The sequence below is a fragment of the Pavona decussata genome, unplaced genomic scaffold (genome assembly GCF_977016875.1).
Source record: "Pavona decussata unplaced genomic scaffold, jaPavDecu1.1 SCAFFOLD_510, whole genome shotgun sequence".
Taxonomy (NCBI): Eukaryota; Metazoa; Cnidaria; class Anthozoa; order Scleractinia; family Agariciidae; genus Pavona; species Pavona decussata.
Window position 1 is genome coordinate 1103666 of NW_028145827.1, and position 18793 is coordinate 1122458.

The 18793-nt window shown below is 39.5% G+C and overlaps 2 protein-coding genes across 3 annotated transcripts; both read left to right on the forward strand.

Moving 5' to 3' along the window:
* The first annotated feature begins 171 nt into the window (after positions 1-171).
* Positions 172-4615, forward strand: LOC146450103 (uncharacterized). Its single transcript, XM_085100887.1, has 3 exons — positions 172-660; positions 2916-3098; positions 3948-4615. The coding sequence occupies exons 1-3, from the start codon at positions 234-236 to the stop codon at positions 4463-4465; spliced, it is 1128 nt and encodes a 375-aa protein (XP_084957013.1). The 5' UTR covers positions 172-233; the 3' UTR covers positions 4466-4615.
* Positions 4616-6898: 2283 nt separating this feature from the next.
* Positions 6899-16104, forward strand: LOC146450104 (tRNA wybutosine-synthesizing protein 5-like). Of its 2 annotated transcripts, XR_014860414.1 has the most exons (11): positions 6899-7483; positions 9497-9563; positions 10391-10513; positions 11128-11171; positions 11461-11553; positions 11985-12152; positions 12625-12700; positions 13688-13747; positions 13853-13924; positions 15202-15632; positions 15688-16104. XR_014860414.1 is itself a non-coding variant. In XM_085100885.1 (10 exons), exons 1-10 carry the CDS (start codon positions 7071-7073, stop codon positions 15352-15354), a joined length of 1269 nt encoding a protein of 422 aa, XP_084957011.1. In that variant the 5' UTR covers positions 6899-7070; the 3' UTR covers positions 15355-16104. The 2 variants fall into 2 exon arrangements, 1 of the variants encoding a protein (XP_084957011.1); XM_085100885.1 differs by having other exon boundaries at positions 15202-16104.
* Positions 16105-18793: the final 2689 nt, after the last annotated feature.

Here is an 18793-nt window from a genome sequence, read left to right on the forward strand (position 1 = left end):
CCGCCCAGGAGAACTTATTAGACTTATTATTTGGAAACTTCGTTATTTTTATTTGACCCTTTACCTGAAATGTGATTAAGTTATCGCTTTTAATCTAACGCTGATATTCAAAACAAAACTTGACAAATTTTACTCGACGGTTTTAGCAATCTCGTACCCAGATTGCGGTTTTCTCTGCTCCTCACCCTACCCGACTCAGTCAAATTTTAGGTGGCTGCAGACAGGAAGCAATCATGGCGGATCTGGACGAAGAAGAGTTCGATGAAGACTTCTTGGCTGAATACCGCGCAGAGCCAACTACAGAGCTCGCAATTATGGTCACTGAAAGTAATACTGGCGAAGAAGGCAAAAACTTAATTGAAGCGTACATGTTTATGAGAAAAGCTTTGGGAAAACTGCACGTAAACGAGCAAGACAAGCTTGGGTTTACCGCTTTACATTACGCGGTCACACAGAAAAAGCTTGGCATGGTTAAGTTGCTGATAAAGTACGGTGCTTCCACAGAGATAAAAGATTCTCTTGGATTCACACCGTTGTTCTATGCTTGTGGGAGGGCAGCAAACGTTGAGATTGCGAAGTATCTTATTGAACAATGTAAGGCTTCAATTGTGGCTCGCACATACTCCGGTATGACCTGTCTTCACTGTGCTGCATACGTTGGTAAGTATTAACTGCTGCACTGCTATCTCCAGGAAGAGGGTTGAGGGGGTCCAGAGAGTCAATTAATCACTTTACACAATCTAATGTATTGGTGTGAAGACTGAACACAGAGCAGACCCGTTCCTTAATTAGGTAATTTACTTATTCACGCACAGAGCATTATAAAACAAGAAGCTGTTTCCAGCTTATACTCGGGCCATATTTGTCTGTGTGGGGTATAAAGCCTACAATCTTTTAATAGTGATAACCTCCAGCATGATTGTTTGCCAATTCCCCCAAATAGATAGCCTGCGAGCAAGCTCTCTTGGGGGTGGATCCTGTTTCCCCCTCCTGCCCCCCACCCCCAAGAGAGCTTGCTCGCAGGCTACCAAATAGATAGATACAGAGATATAGTGAGGCAATAAGTAACCACCAGATAGAATTGCATTTCTTGCAGTCAGAATGAAATACAGGGGAAAAACAATATTTGTCATACGAATGCTTTTTATAATCCCCAGGCTTTAATCCTTACGTTTTCACCTTTCATTTAGAGACAGAAACCATTTGTATAGGGTATGGTTTTCAGGGTGTTTTGTCTTGAACGGGGTATCTATTTCATCACTTTCTGTCTTAAACAGGGTATCCCTACATGACCTAATGGCTTAAACAGATTGTGATTGCCAATGCATTAAAATACAGTAAGAAACTAGTGTATTCTTATTTCATTCTAGTCTTAAACAGGGTGTGATTTTGGGTTAAATGTCTTAGAAAGGGCCTGAAAATTTTGAATTCTGTCTTAAACGGGATAGGGAAATCAGAGAATTGTGTCTTAAACAGGGTCAGGGTTTGAACGCCCACGCCCCACCTCCCTACCCAAGCATCTTATCTCTCGGCCCATCGCGACCCCAAAAAGAAAAAAGAATTTGATAATGCTACTGAAACCCTAACTCGGTCCGCCTTACAGCCTGAGTAATTATAAGCTTAAGCTTGCACATGAAGTTCTTTGGCTTCCGAGACCTCGAGCCCGATGACTAAAGAGCGTTTGAAATCAGTTGTCTTGACACCTTGTTGTTGGCATCGTCAAACTCTGAAAACAAACCTTAAAGAAAAAAGAATTAAAGACGTGTTCTCACTTCACTAACTTTGGGCCATTAAGGTGGGTGCTTATTCAAGGGTTGGGTGCTTATTATTTTCCCAACATTTTCAGCAAGGCAGCAAGGGAGGGCATTTTCAGAGAATAACAAAACAAGGGATAACAAGTTTATTTTGCTTCAACAAGACAAAACTAAGTGCAAAAGCCAACATGAACAAGCCATAAACAATGTAAAAGTCCATTGACTACTGTATCTAAAACCAATTTTGGAACACAACTGATGCCCCTCTTACTTCACGATGGGCTAGTACAGAAATGTTTTTTGTTGGGAGGGGGTGGGTGTGGGCATTTCTACTAAGTCTTGGTAGGGCTGTCAACTCTCCCAGGAGACTCCAGATTTTGAATCGTGTATCCCGGTCTCCAGATTTATGTCTGTAATCTCCCAGATAATTGCCTAAGTTAGCTATTTGTCGTAGACTCAACTTTCCGACAATAAAATCTCAAATGGTGAGTGTTGTTTGAGCTACTGTTTCACAGACTGAAAAGAGTCCTGTGCCCGGTTCCCTTCCCCCCCCCCCCCCCCTCCCTGCACTGAAGCCGTTAATTTAGCCTTGATGCCACACCCGTGTAAGGCCCTTTGTTGTTGCTGGCTGGGAAGTCATATTCTCCATATTTGAAGACGTGTGAGGTTAACAGCCCTGTCTTGGGGCTTTCAAGGTGGGGGCCTATTCAAAGGTGGGCGGTTAATTAAATAAATGTAGTATTTTGGCCTCTAAAAAAATTAGTATCATTATCAGTTATAATTTGAACTATTGATGATTTTTATCTTACACAATGTACTTTTGATGCACATCTTCACTGTACAATAAGTGTAAGCTTTATGAATATTTCTGTGAAAATATTTTTGACCCTACGTTTTGATTTAGACTTTGCTTTACCATTAGCTTTAAATTAGCGTGTAAAAATATGTATTTTTAACGAGTGGTCACTGGTGTGAAAACCTTGGTTAACTTTTAATCGAGGTCTGACTGACTGGACTTTCTTGATACATGTCCTGCATGCCGTATTAAAAATATCGAAACCCACGTAACTGGTAAGCCGAATGCCCTCTCAAATCTCAAACAAGGGGCCACACTGGAAATACTAAAAATAACCTTGAATATTGTTTACATTATGCTTTTAGGTGCAGGAGATGTTGTTAAACTTCTTTTAAAGCACGGTGCAGACCCCCAAGCAACTTGTAATGAGGGTAAAACACCATTTGATCAAGCAAGGACATCACCAGAAATAAGGAAACTATTACACAAGGCAAACAGGAATGTTGACTCTTCTGTGGCAAAACGATCATCATGTTGTGCTAACTGTGGTTTGTAGAATGTTATTGTGCCAGTTTAATATTATTATTATTATTTGCAGCTGACAGATAGCTGAATTACAGTGTTAAATACAATATTGAATAACAATACTATATAAAGATCCTTAGAATAAATTACTATATTATAAAAATGAAATTTTATAAATCTATAAAACTAGTGTTAAATCCAACTAAAATTAAAAGGTCACGAGATCTCAGGAAATTCAGTTGGTAAGACATCAGTCTACAAAGCAGTGCCGTGGAGGAAGGTGCGAGGTGTCAGGCTTGAATCCTGGCTAGACACAATATTCCAGTCTTTAATAACTGAGGAAACCTTTGCTTGACATCTGTGGGTGGTGGCACTAATACATGGCTCAGATGTCCATGTCTTAACAAAGTCGTCTCCATATTGGGGATGTAAAAGAACTGCTGAGGAGTGAGGATGTCTATTGATAGACCCTTGCTTTGACCACCCTTAGTGCCATCACATGATTGCCCTGATCATTTTAGTTGTTTTTCTTTTTTTTTTTTTCTCTGCATATAATTTAAGTTATAGTTTATTGATTTTTTAGTATATGATATTATTTGTATATAGGGCCTCTGTTGATAACAGTAATTTCATTGTAAATAAGCTGAAGGTGCTACCCTATTCAAATAAAGATATCATGTCATGTCATGGTTGAAACTACAGAGAGAAATCGAGAAAACGGTGAACTCATGGTTGAAAATTCAAAGAACAAATTCTCCTTAAATATACATTGTAGTACTGAGAAATGTGTGTATTAGAAGCTACATGTAGGGCATAGAAAGCGTGGAGTTCAAAAGTTAATGTTTAATGTTCTTCTTGTTTCATACTTGAAGGTCAAGCTGTTGAGAAGTTGAAACGCTGTGCAAGATGCCATGTCACTTTATACTGTGGGAGGGAATGTCAGAAAGAACATTGGAAAAAAGGTGGCCATAAGCAGAAGTGTGAAGAGGGCATCTTGGCACATCCCAGTAGATACCCTTTCGCGACGACCTTAAGTAACGTGCTGAAAGCTGACCAGCCAACTGTCTCAGTGAGTGTTAGCAAGACTGAGGAATGTACAGCAGCACAAGCTGCTGTTCCTGCCAGCAAGTCATTTGTTGTTAAAGTACAAAGGCCTCTTACTGCCATGGATCCAGACGCCCCTAAAGACTTGATGGTTTATAATGTCGATAAATCTGTTCATGTGTTCATTCGAGAGGAAACCCCAGGTTATGCGGGCCTTGTTAAGAAAATCACAGAGGAAGGAATTTATGGTTTAAAAGGATTCTTTTGGGCGGAGAGGGCACCAGCGCTGGGTGAAGGCATGGTCAAAGTGTTTCCTGGGCAGTTTGCACCTGCGCAAGACTGGTGATATTACAACTACAGCTGTAATATTGTACTGAGTGTTAATATATTAAGTATGCAATAGAAAATAAAACGATTTTGAAAAGACAAGACTCAACATGTTGCTAGTGAAAAGAAATCAAAGGAGGAAGGCACAGCTGTGTGTATGAACATCTCACTTTCTGGTCTCACTGTATCCCATACAGTGTACCTAACCCCTTTGTTACTGGCTTTTTCCGTTTTCTCTTCTGTTGAATCAGTTTCCCCTGTCACTAATATACTGAGTGCTACAAATAAAACCAAGTGTTTGGACCCAACTATAACCCTTATTAGGCTTAAAATGAAGGAAAAATGTTCCAGTGGTCCATATATAGTATAACCCGAAGAAGAAATCTGTATCAGATTAGAAAGCGCTTGTTGCACCCCTCCCCAACTACCGCGTGGGGGAGGGGGGGGGAGAGAGAATGGATGGATGGAGGTACAGAACGATGGCATGACTTTGTTTTGCTTCACCTTGCATTACGTCACTTGGTGTCATACCGGAAGTCGTGTAGGATGATGTTTGACAGAGCAAAACCCGGAGGGCTGGGTGACTGACATGAAAAAGGGTATTTCTAGAAGCTTTGCTAGATACTCAACAAACGCTTAATCTTTTAATGCCGGAGGGAAATGCCAACTTTTTCTAAACTGGTAACTATGAACTGGGAGACCAAATGTGATATACCATTTTAAAGGCATTTTCTGGGGGATGCTATAAATCACACCAACAGAGATGGAGGAGGTCACATATTAGATTGACAAGTGTCGAAAACGAAAGAGGAAAAACGTTTTCCTACTCGTTGTACATCTGGGTATCCCCCTAAACTATAGCTTAATGTGCAGTTCTCAGTGCATTACTTGCTGTAACATATCCATTGGACCGTTAACGTACAAAGGGAAAAATTTCCAACAGTTTGAGGGGTGGTAAATCAAGTCTCGTACAGGAAAGGGGCTCAATTTTATGCCTTTAATTCGTAGATCTTTCCAAGATCTTTTAGTTGTGCAAATTTCACACAAATTGACCAAATATTGAGCTCTTAATTACATCTTGTGCCATATGGCACTCGTCTAAGTATAAAACCCTGAAATCTTTCCACCCCTTAAAATTCCACCAGAGAATGTTTCGCGCCAGAAAGGTTTTGTACCTTCCTTTCCCAATGCCCTTGGGATTTTGCCCCTAGTTTCCTCTCCACTTCCCTAGTCCCCCCCCCCCCCCCTTCCCCTTTCCTCGTGCAGTGGAGGAGCTACAGGGTTTAAGGGGCAATACATACCTCGGACTAACCGAGTTCGAGGTCCGTACTGGAAGTTACGGACCGAGTTGTTTTCGCGCTTGGGCCACAAATCAACGGGAAAAACACGAGCATCCGTAACTTACAGTACGGACCGAGAAAACGAGGCTAGAAAGATATTTACTGTATCTCCGAGGTAACGTTAATCGGGCGCGCGGGAAAGGAAACTAATTGAAATTTAGCGGGCCGTACAGACACAGTAAAATACGGTCCGCAAAATTGACCAATCACACCGCGCGTACTAACTGAGAGATAAACTTTGGGTTTGGGGTCAAAATAAGCTCAGTGATTGCCCTTTCTACATTCCTTCGCAGCTGCTCCACTTTGTTAGAGTACGTGAATTTTCTCTCCCAAAAATGCCCTTTGATTGTGTGTGGAGGATGGAATTCACACCTTCCTGCTCCCCCTGTTTAACTCTCAATTGTATACATGTAATATCGATCCAGGAATTAGGTGTGGAAAATGTATTGTTGTGCTCTTTAGACTTGGCACTTGCTGATGTTAGCCCATTAGCGACATTTTGCAAGATTTGAATGGATTTTGTGATTTTGCCAAGCCAACATATGAAATAAGTACTATTTTTTTTTTTTTTTTTTTTTGCTTTTTTGTTATGGTTTGTACAAAGAATTAGTGTTTGGAGCCTTGGAGGTCATGAAATTTGATTGGAGTTTAAAACTGGAGTTACCCTTCATCAAAATTATTATGCTTGGTTGTTTACCTTTATAATATTGTTGTGCACATGCAAATTGGTAAAGGTTAAAAATACACCACTGACTAGAAGGGAGACGGGCTCAGCAGAAAGGATAACTGTACGTAAATAAAACGTAGAAGACCCCAAACAACATACATTTTGGGATATACATTTACAGGGGATATCAGTGTGTTGAAAAATATGACTGGCTTTTTTTCCTTCCACCTACCATCAAAAGACTTTTGTTTACAGGTTACATTAATTACTTGACCAATCTAGCAGGTTCAATAAAGTTTTCGTTATATAATGGCTTTTTACAAATTTGAATAATTATTTGAATATATCGGCCACCTGATATCGGCAAAGTTACCAAAGCAACCACCCTACTTCCGGGTATGTGTGACTTTCGTCCCCAGATCCCCCCAATACCACGGAAGAAAACATGGCGGAAATGGTCGCGGAAATGCTAAATTGCAGTAATTGTGAAAACATTTAACTGCACCGGAGACTGCAGCACTAATTTGGCAACGCATCTTAAAACACGTTACTGCCTTTTAAGGTGCTAGTCAGTTTACTTTTTCGTTGAAGTGGCCAAGACTGTCTTGTGGAATATCATGGAACCGCGGACGATATTGTTGTTTTGGCATCTTTTTATAAGCTTTGTTGTTTCGCCTTTAATCGCTGATGATTTGCCGGGCCATTTAGAGCCATTGTTCTCTCACGGTAAGAGATTACAGGTGCAAGTGTACCAAGGATTTCCAGGAGCTGAGGATTTCTACAACAAATTCGTTAACACTCCGAAGCCGGTTCTTTTTCGCGGAGGAGCAATGCTGTCTCCAGCATACTCGTTGTGGAATCTCGAGTATTTTCTTTCATTTCGCGAAAGTGAGGAACATTTAGTAACAGTGGAAGTGGAGAAGAAGGAAAATCGTACAGCTCCTGGGGAAGATGTGGTTTTCGCAGACTTTGTTAGAACGTTGAATTCGTCTGAACAGTACGTGGTCAGTTCAGTACCGGAATTCCTCAGGTTATTACCTCTGTAAATGTTCTCAGGGCCCCGATCCCGGGGGAGGGGGGGGGGGGTACTCCCAAAAAAATTGGATAGGGGTGTGCGGCGCGCTTCCCAAAACCCTTACCCTATTTATGACCAAAATCTGCTATTTTTGCTACCCTATTTATGACCTGACCCTTAAATCAATTCCCTGTTTCAGACCTGCCTTATAATTATTTCCCTAGTCCAGACCAATGTTACAGTCGAACCAGGTCAAGCGTACCCCCCTAGACTCTATTAATGGATCGATTATTTGAAAATTGAACCCATTAGTCGTTTCAAAGAATGCATTCATTTATTCATTGTTAACGCCGATCAATGATCAAATTAAAATTCGCAGAACATAGATCCGCGCTAACAGTAAAAGCAATAGCCTGTAAAATTCAAACTACAGTACATTTGAAACAGCTCGTTCGTTCAAACCGTTCCTGCATGTTGTTGACACATTCATATAATTCGTTATGCAAATTTGGTCATTGCAAGAGCACAAAGTCAAGCCCTTGCAAATGAGTCGGGCTGAAAAATTCCAATTTATCTTTCATGTATAGCATTACCTACCTTGTAGCATGAAAAAGTTTGGTATACATCATTATTTCACCAGACTGTCCATTATACGTCGACGAATAGCGCAACACATGTGCTGCCATTGTCGAAGGTCAACTGAAATGAACATCTTTCACTGTGAGTTCGCATACTTTTCGCTAAATTAATTTGCATATACCTCAAAAAGAGAACCGTTTATTATAATAAAACGCTTCCAGTCCTTTTTCATTTTTGTTTTTGAATAACTAACGGAAAAAACGCAAGTGTACAAACGTAAAATGTTCATTTAGTGATCATTAGTGAGTTTAAATTTACGCGACAGGACCCACCGTGCCCGGTTTAAAATGGCGAATTTTCTCTCTGACAGTACGCGTTGACTGCTGTAAATCATGAGAAATCTGCTTTTTGGAAAATCCACTGTTATATTAATCAAGAATTGCCGCTCTGAATATATTGAGAGGGGTTTTTCCCGCGGGCTTTCTTTTTCAAGACTAGAGTGCAAAAAGTGATACCCTATTTATCACCAAAATGGCTAAAATCGATACCCTATTTATGACCAAAACGGCTGAAAAACCATACCCTTTGGTGCCGCACATACCTATATAGCCCATATAAGGGAGTACCCCCCCTCCCCCCGGGGCCCCGATGAATCCCAGCCTGATTTGTATGCACCATCTGAACTATCGGTCGGGGCCATAAGGACTGCAGGGGAGGGTGAAAGACTTAGGAAGGGGCCTCGAGGGTGGAAAATCTGAAATATTTTAATCCCTCTCCCCTCACCATTTTACTTCTCGCAATCTTCTAAAAAATTTTGAACCTTCTACCTCCCCCACACCACCCCGCCCCCGATATAGGAGTTAAGGGTATTTGATACAAAAGGTTTTCCACTCTAAAGGGTGGGGGATTTGAATTTAAACTGAAATGTCAAGTTTACACCTTTCTTCTTGTCTGGCAGAACACACGAAGTTCGTGATTCAAGTGGGGAAATAATTCACCAGCGGGGTCTCCCAAACTTTGCCATGTTTTTGAGGTTATGTTTAGAAAATCTGATTGAATGTGAATGAACCTATTTCCAAACATTAGAATTTTTTTTTTTTTTTTGGGGGGGGGGGGGGGGCATTTGATCATCAAATGAGGCACTAGGGTAGGGCATTTGAGTGGCTTTTTGGTCTTCTGGGGCAGGAATTTGAACAGGCTAATTTTCAAAAGTTCAAATGGCCGGCCAGGTTGCCCAGGAAAGGGGGAACATTAAAGTTTGAATATGATCAGCACATACGCAGGTATGTATCCGTCCCTTAGAGGGTGGGGAAAATGTAGCACCCGCAATAATATCAGTACCACCATTGGACAAGGGTATTAAACATTCTGTAATTGGCATGTTACTGTTTTATATGTTTAAAATAAAAATAGTGCTGACATTTTTTCTTATGATGTTCACCTTTGAAGGCAAGATGTAATTATACCTCCGCCAATATCATGTACAGATATAGTGGAAGAAAATCTTGTACAAGATGTAAGTACTGAAGGGAATCTAATAATAATAACAATAATAATAATACTAATAATAATAATTTATTATTACCAAATAAACTGAATAAAACATGAAAAATAAAAGTTAAAAACTGGCAAGAGACGACCCAGGCAATTACACAGATATTACATCACATCACCTAGGCTAATAAGTATTGTAAATATTGTTAGTAGTGTCAGCAGTATACTTATTATAAGTATTGTATGTCTTGTGATCTTTGTAATTAGCACAGTTATATCGAAAGTACACTGGGATTATAGTTAGTACAAATAGTAAGTGTTGTTACTGTCAGTATCGTAATTACTATATTAGTAGTCTAAGTAGTGTTTATTATTGTTGATGTTGGATTATGTGCCGTGTAACAATCGGTCATGAAACAAGTCCAGGAACTCTGGATCGCAAGTCTACTGCGCCCTTATCACTACTGGCTACATCTGCCACTCTTAAAAGGATATTAGCAAAAATATTTAACAATTATTCCACTAACAAGTGCTCATTGGATACAAGATGATGTTATATATAATTTTGCATCACCCAGCAGGCTTTAAAGCCAACCTCTTAATTCTATGTTAAAAGTATATTGTTAAAATTAAAATTGCAGCTTTAAAACACAAAGGAATAGTTTGCACTCTCTCAACCAAAATATTTAGCTAAAGTCTACGAAATGAGAATATTATTTTGTAATGACCCTTACATTTAACGCTATGAACTGATAAACTCAAAAAAAAAAAATACCCCACACCACTGAGCATTGTACCCACTCGGCAGGCTATTCCTTGCTGACTGCATTGAAATTTTGTCTCCTGTAGATGCTGTGGTTTAGTAGTGGTGGAACCAAGTCTGTTCTTCACAATGATTATGCTGAAAATATCATGTGTGTATTCAGGGGAACCAAAGAGTTCTTCATGGTAGACAAAAAATACCAAGAATTGGTAAGAAAGGCAAATTTTATTCTTTACAGATATCGGATAATTTGCACTGGATACCTAACTAGCCTGCCAGGCAAATTGGAGGTTATGATGCTCTTACTTTGAACCTGTAGTGTACAGATTTGTATAAGCCTTACATTTCATATAACCTTATAAAGTCCTCTCTATGACACAATGGCAGTGTTGTGCACTTTCTTACTCCTCTTTTTTCATCATATTTTAAATTTGGTCTGCTACTGGTTGACTAATGGTTCATGACACAGGCAGACCAGTCAGAGGATGGAGTGCACTTCTCAAATGGGCAAAGATTGAGAATGAAAACGGATCTAGATTGGTAGCTGACTTACTCCCCTTCTGACTGGTGTTCCTGTGCCATGACCCATTGCCATGGATACCCATCAGCTGACCAATAGTTTGTACTTGTGTCTCATTTTGTCACCCAAGAGTGGGAAGAGTCTACCTCTCTAACAACAACAAAAAAAAAACATCCGTAATGTCATATTTGCTATTTGACTGAGTATAACATCTAGTGCCATATATCATCAATACATTTTAGTCAGGCATAAATTTTGTCGTGCTGATTATGTAGTGTTTTTTGTTTCCCATCTTTCCTGTAGGTAAATGTGACAGAACGTGGTTATTCTGAGGTAGATGTTGAGAGGTTTGTTTGTTTGTTTTTTTTATCATTTGTCTGTTTGTTTTGTTGTTGCCGTTGTTTTTTACAAGCTTTTTGATGCTAATTTCACATTTTTGGCACATTTTGATTATCATGCCATCCCCACTTCAATCACTGTGTTGACTTAGCAGACTTAGCTGTGTACAAGTTATTCAGGGCTCTATAATATAGAGAATCATGCCAGCTCCCCACCTTTGCCCCAATCCACCCCTAATAAAAATGTCTCTTTATTGAGACTGCATGTAAACAAATTTCTTTTGTTCATTGTGACTAGGGTTGACCTGTACAAGTATCCTGGACTCTACAATATAGAGCATTATTTTGCCTTCATTGAGCCTGGTGACTGCCTCTATATCCCTTTTCTTTGGTAAGTGATCCGTTTGCAAAGAGTATGTTTTAATTCTCGTTTAGAGCGGTTTTGTTGAAAGTAATTGCGTTTTTTGCTTTGGTTTTGCATTGCTACGCTCTGTGATTGGTTAACAAAACTCGCGCCACTTTTCGCCGCACGCGTTTTCCCGGGTTTAGCGCCAGTTACATGTATTTGCTTCGAATTCTGATAATTTGGCTCGTTGTGTTGTTTACATCTGTTGCGATCGGCCAGAGTAATTACTTTGGTTTTGGTTTTGGTTTTGGTTTTTCGACAACCGCTCTTCTTGCCGAATGGCTGATCATAGTAATGAGATGCTCCATCATCGCAGGCACATATCGGGCGCAATTTTTTGTTACTTTGCTGTTTGCATTTGTGAGGATGTATATATAATGAAGAAAAGTTTGAAATTGTTGACTGTCTGTATGCAGGGTTCATCATGTGCGATCCTATGATCTCAACATAGCTGTGAACATCTGGTGGAGGCATGGTGTGCAAGTGAATTTCAGTGGCTGTAATGCAAAATCCAGAAGGTCCATTAAAAATTTCACATTTATTGGGTTTGGAGCACTTCACGATGCCCAGCGCAAGATGATAAAGTAAGGAATTGTTGTCTTGAACAGCATTTCTGTTTTCAATGTGTTTGTTAAGTTTTGCCTTCATTGCTTATTGCCTGGCACCTGATCCGAGATATTTGTGCTTTTTTAAACACCAAAAGGAAAATTTCTTTCCAATTAACACTTTGGAAGTTAAATGAATGTAAATATATGAAACATATATTTGAACTGCGGATGAAAGATCAAATAGAGGAAAGATCCTCGCAGTTAGTACGCAACTTCAGTAGTTGCGAAAAGACAGCCTGAAAAAAAAAATTCAGGCTTGAAGGGGACTCGAATCCCGTTCAAGCCTGATTTTTTTTTCAGGCTTTCTTTTCGCAACTGCTTAAGTTGCGTACTAACTGCAAGGATCATTCTTCTTCTTAAACTTTGGAAATTAACAAATAAATGTGAATGGTTCTGTGGTTTGATACTTAATTTGTTTAATTGTCTTTTTTTTTTGTCACTCCGTAAGAAACCGTTTGAGCCAAGTGGTCATGTCCAATGGGGGTCATCTTTCTCTTGAAAAACTTCAGGAATTTTTTAAAAAGGTGATAAAGATAAGCATAACTTTTTAAAATAATGCGCAGGATTCGCTCTGACGAAAGGGTAACGCTCGAAGCGCCACCATTCGAATCTCTTTACGGTGGCCAATTTACCTTTAGTTATCAACTCTGCTGATAAACCAAACATCCGTTTCTCCTCCCCACCGACGCAGTACCACAGTTTATTTAGAAACTAACCCGCTTATCCGCCTCTTCCGGCTTTTATTTCACGATGAGGGTGAACTATGTGAGCAACTGAATATGTTTTCAGCGTGCGTATGTATGAGTTCTGGGTTCTCAGTGCTAATAGGTTAAATCCCAATTACTTTGACCGTATTTTCACATGTTCCTGAAATTCTCTGATACTGTGGCCATTCAGGGAAGAGACCAAACCTCAAGCGATCGACCAACACGCTAGTGGTTCATTTAAGTGCTTGGTAAAGAAGAAGAAGAAGAAGAAGAAGAAGAAGAAGAAGAAGAAGAAGAAGAATTCTTCCCTGAAGAAGGCAGCACTGCCGAAACGTCGGTGAACATAAACCGAACTTAATTGCGTTAAAGAATACCAAAACCTTTTGTATCACCTGAACAAGACGCTACGCAGTTTTAACAATATTATCAACCGCTTAGTAAACCTCCCAAGTTTATCCATAACCCAACAGAGCACGCTAAACTGTTTATCGTTTGTTTTATAACATAATCTAAACAGAATTTGTTTTTAGTCGACGTGTGTCAGACACAAATCCTGCTTTACATAGATATAGAGGAAAATATTTTGTTGCTTGTGAAATTCTTTCGTTGCTACTCTCAATGCATTTTTTAAATCATTAAAAAATTGACGTGTCATGAACAGAGCGCGACTGCTTTAGGCAAATAGTTATTGACCAAGCAGAGCGTGCGCTTTACACGATAACGCATGATACAGGGATTAGGTTCATGGGGTTGTTATCCATTCCTACATTGATTGTTTTACTTTCTCTCTGTTTTATGATGTAGCCTGATGTTTTCGGACCTGATGTGTTGTGGACAGAACACATGTCTGACGTTGTTAAAAAGGTAATCATGACTTAAGAAATGAAGCTCTGTTTTCTTTGTCACTGAATCATTCCTGGGACTTTCAACCTTTACTAACGTTGTTCTGATTTTTGTTTCGTTCATAAGTTGTTTATTTTGATGGACCAAACAGCAGATGACGACATATCATTTGATGAGCTGGATAACTTGCAGAGAGAGGTATGTTTGTGTTTGTTTGTTTGTTGTGTTATTATAATTTGATGTATTTTGAGCTTTGATTCTTTTCGTCTTTTTTTTTTTTTGTCTGTTGTTTTTTTGCTTTTCGTCTTTTTTTGTGAAACATAACGATTTAACTAACCCGCTGCGAATTGTCACTGGTACGTTTGGGTTAGCATTAAACTTCATTCCTGTGTCAAAGTAACAAAAAACTTAAGCCAAGGGAAAAATCCCTATACTAATAATTAGTGGTAACACCTTATTCAGATAAAATGTTATAAATTTGTATACATGATCAATTCTAAAATCGTGAATGTAAGAATAGAAGGAAAAAAATGCAAAGACAACAGTCACTACTACTAACGCGGTATAAATTACAGAGACAACAGTCACTACTAAAAAACTTGCTAAGGCCGCGCTTGCGTATGCCTGCTTTAAAGGTCTTCAGCAGGAGACTAGATCTTTCTTTGGTTGACAGTTGACTCCAGAGTTCTGATCCGAGATATCTAATGGAATGTTTCCCATTTGTCAAAGTACTAAAATGTGGTGAAGTGAAGTCCGATTGTCTCAAGTTGAATTTGGAGGATTGAGGTTTAAACAACTCGCGAATAGGCTTGGGGCACAGTGCACATTAAAATCCTTTTCGCTATTTTCTTAATAAAGCCTGTTTGTAGTTGTTGTTGTCTTTGCGTGTTTGTTAAGCGTAACTCATATCAAGGGTCAACAAGCGTAATGTTACTGTTTTTGTGAGTCAGTACTGTCATTTGTAAATTGATTGTACTGTTTTTTTGTTTTTTTTTTTTTTTTTGTTTTTTAATCAAGATGCCAACGATACTCTTTCTGTAAACAAACTGTGGTTTACTTTTACAACTGAGCTACAATAAAGCGTCGAGAAGTGTGTCTCATGCAAACTTGTCTAGAAAAAAACGGGCTGGTTTTTGTGGACCGGCATGAACACACCTAATCCGAAACTGTGTAACTAGCCACTGACCACGCCCAGATAATAATCCTTAATTTGAGGGGTGTAGCTGTTTTATAAAATAATTTGAATGCTGTTAAGTGATTAAACCGCACTATCTTTGTGAGAGCCAAAGTCAACCCACAAGCATCCTGGGCCTGGCCTCCGACCTTATGTAACTTAGCCACTGACCACCCCCAGCTAGTAATCCTTAATGTGAAGAGTAGCTGTGTTGGTAAATAATTTAATTTAAAAGTTTAACTGATTAAACCACACTTAACCAAGGCCCTCATTTATTTCTGTTGCTCTTGGTATTGTTTAGGCCTGGGAGCAAGTTCGTGTGCTGCTGAATGAATTGACAGAGCTTGCTATGGCGGTGGATGTCGAACAAACAATGCCTGAGACCTCTACTGAAGAACAGTGGGAAGTGGGAGACGATGAACCTTCTGAGCTTGATGTTCACACTGAACTGTGAAGAGAATATAGCTGCGGAGGAAGCCACAAAAACTATTCATGGATTGAATTTTGCTCACACAGACTGAGCGGTCTCTGAGCCACGAGTCGTTATTTTGTATTACCTTGCTCCATGAGGTACAAATGCTTTGCCAATATCATATGTCAGAGAGAGATAGTCAGGATTAATGTTCAATTGTCTTGACGTGATCTCAGGCATCGCAGTGGAGTTGTAAAACAGTATCATTGCTTTTTTATATTTTTTAGAAATCGCTCATATTGTGTACATTTGTACATAAGGTGTGCGTTTCTTATCGTATTTTTTACATCTTAATGGTATATATTTGTACTTTAGGTTTGCGTTACCTATCGTATTTTTTACATTTTTATGAACGACTTAGCTCTCTCTGTGAGCTCGATACTATCGAAGACGAAATCCACTTTCTATGTCACTGTCCTAATTATTCATCCATTAGAAATGACTTTTATCAATGATAAAACAGATACTAAATTTCTAAACTTCGAACATTTACAAATCATAGAATACATTGTAGCGTTGATGAACTCCTCTGATTAGGTTGTTAATAAGCATGCAGATGGTTGACATCATTTCTTTCTGTTTTGATTTAAAGAACAATTTGTTACCAAATAGTGTGACTTCTTTTTTGTAGTAAGTACCTTGTGTTTCCATTCGTTTGCAGACTTTTCGGAATCGTTTGGAATACTGTACAATTAATATGGTTATGCAAATAAAGCCTATTGTTATAATATAGTTATTGTTTAAAGAATTTATTTCAGGTATTCTGATGTGATGTTGAATAAAGGCTACCGATGGCCTTAAAGGGGAAGTATCACGCAAATTTGCTGTCATTTCAAAACCCAAAAATGTTTGTCTATCAGCAGAAACAACAAAATACTAGTCAAGTTTGTTATAAATTATCACCCCAGTGCAATAAAACTGTTGATTAGTGCCTCTGGCCAGAGACAGAGTAGGTCGATATGGATTGAAACATGAAAAATGTTAGGCTAATGTTTTTTTTCAATTTTTGTTTCCAGAATGCGCTAGAACAGATCACGAGTTGCTCTTTTCAAGAATTGAGTTGATTTCTTTCCTCTCGTCATTCTAGAATCATTTGGCAGCTGATTGAAGGTCTTATTTCATCGTTTTTAACAAAAGATGTCAAAACCCCCATGATACTTCCCCTTAAAGGATTGCATTTTGAAAGGCGTCAGTTAAAACGCAATTTTACTGCCGGTTATCCATCTTGGTTAATATGTTAAAATCATTTATCCAAGTCTTTTTGTTTCTAACCCTCGTCCTACTGTACAACAGCAGCGTTGTCTGACCTCTGGTCTAGTTATGTCTGAAATTGTTTCTTTTACAGCTGGGGGCACAATAGGCTATTTCCGAGTTTCTGTGAAGCTCATTATGAAAGCGGGGCTAGGTGCAAAGTTTTTACTATGAAAATTAGTTTTCATTCATATGCAAACAAAACTAATTTTCATATGAAAAACTTTTGCACTTAGCTTCGCTTTGATAATGAGGTTCACAGCAACTCGGAAATGGCCTATTCAACAAGCGAAATTACCCAGCTGTGCTATTTTTTGCCAACAAAATAACTTTGACTGGAGTTTTACAGCTTTGTGGGTACCTCCTTGCAAAAACGTCTGAAGGATAATAGCCTGCGAGTAAGCTGTCTATTAGTAATCTCGTACTGCGATCTCAGTAGTCGGTTCGGGAATGTCAAAATGTGAAATCTCCCCTCCGCCTGACCGTGGGAGATCTGGGTACAAGATTAGTCTATCAGGTCAGCCGCAAGAGGATTGGGGCGGGCTAGAAGGATAACATCGGGCTACAAAAATATGCTCGAGATAGCGTTGAGCCCGAGGGGTACTCCTTTATACGAGCTAAATAGGTATGTGCCACGCCCCCAAGGGGATTTTAACCATTTTAGCCTGAAAGTCTGCAAAGAGGTATGGATTTTAGAGGCCATGTCTGAAGAACAGAGCCCAGGTACTGGAAAATTACATGTTATCAATGTAATAAGGGCTACCGTTTACAGAACCGGTGACGCACTGTCATGAAGCTGAGATATGGGAAGATCGTAGCACCATGTAAACTACCTTCGCTAGATATCTTGCCGATCCTAGTACTAGGGACAAAAAAAAAAAAAAACACAAACGTATGGCTGCAGCTGGGCGCTCAGCTACTAAAGACCAACAATTTTTCTTCTTTTCCTCCCCCACTTGTTAACCACTCCGACCGAAATTTCTGCATGTAAACCAAGCGAAAAGTTGTTTCGCCTTCTAGGATATTCCTAGTGCTAGGAACTACCTCCCTCCATGTAAACAGCCCCTTAATTAAATTATTAGTAGTTAACAAAAGTTAACTTTCATTGTGTGTCGCTTTCGATCATTTTAGTGTGGACAATAGGCGGAAACGCATCAAAAATTATGCGTGTTCAAAGGAAAACGCATTAGTGTGGATGGGGCCTAAGAACAAGTCCATACGGAGAGTGTGTGCGTTTCTTTAAACGAATGTGCGGTGCTGTGTCGTTGAGAGAACGGAAAATGGGCACCGTAAGACTCAAATAGCAACCGAGTAAGGTTCTCAATCGCGGAGCCAGTCTCAACGGCAGAATGGAAAGCCAAGTCGCTGGTCCCGAGCTGTAAAATTACGATATCAGGGGCAATTGACTCAACAACCCCGAGGTCGTCTTGAATAGTCTTAGCTACTGTTCTCCCTCCGGTCCCTTGCCACCTTATAACGAGATCATCGCCCAAGTGAAAATTGGTCAGGAAAGCGAGACTATACTTTGCAAAAAGAAACGACGGCAGGCGGTGAATAAAAGAATGCAAGAGTTGGCGCAACTTCACGAGAAGCCACGAGAACAACACCGATGCCCCCAAAACAGGAGGAATGCTACGATAAAAAACAAGACTATTTAAAGTGATAACTTGCCTGAATAGGTTCGTGAGGAAAAAAACACTTGTCTCTTGATATATACACTCTGATGGCAAGGGAAAAAACTCGACTATAAACCTAGTTGGAACCGCCCTAACACCTCATTGGTTAGACTTTACGCAATCTTGGTACCAAGCACCGATGACCTCAACGGGTTATCACGTGGGCATCATGTCGTGACATAAATAACATTATGGGTTTCATAATGTTTGCTTTTACGGGTGGCCAAGTTACCTTATCAACTATGCTAATAAAACAAAACATTGGTCTTTATTTTGTCAACTTGTTTTAAAGCCCGAAGGTGTCAGTTTGGTTGGAGTAGATCTTTTGACCAATTGAGCACAAAATCCTCAAATTCATGCTGTTGTCTTGCCTTATACTTGCAATGTATACTAAATTCTCTATTTCATTCATGGATTTTTCAACCGTTAATTTGCCGGTTAACCCATCACGATTATCCTAAGCTACTTGCGGGTTGCAGTATAATATTTTTTTA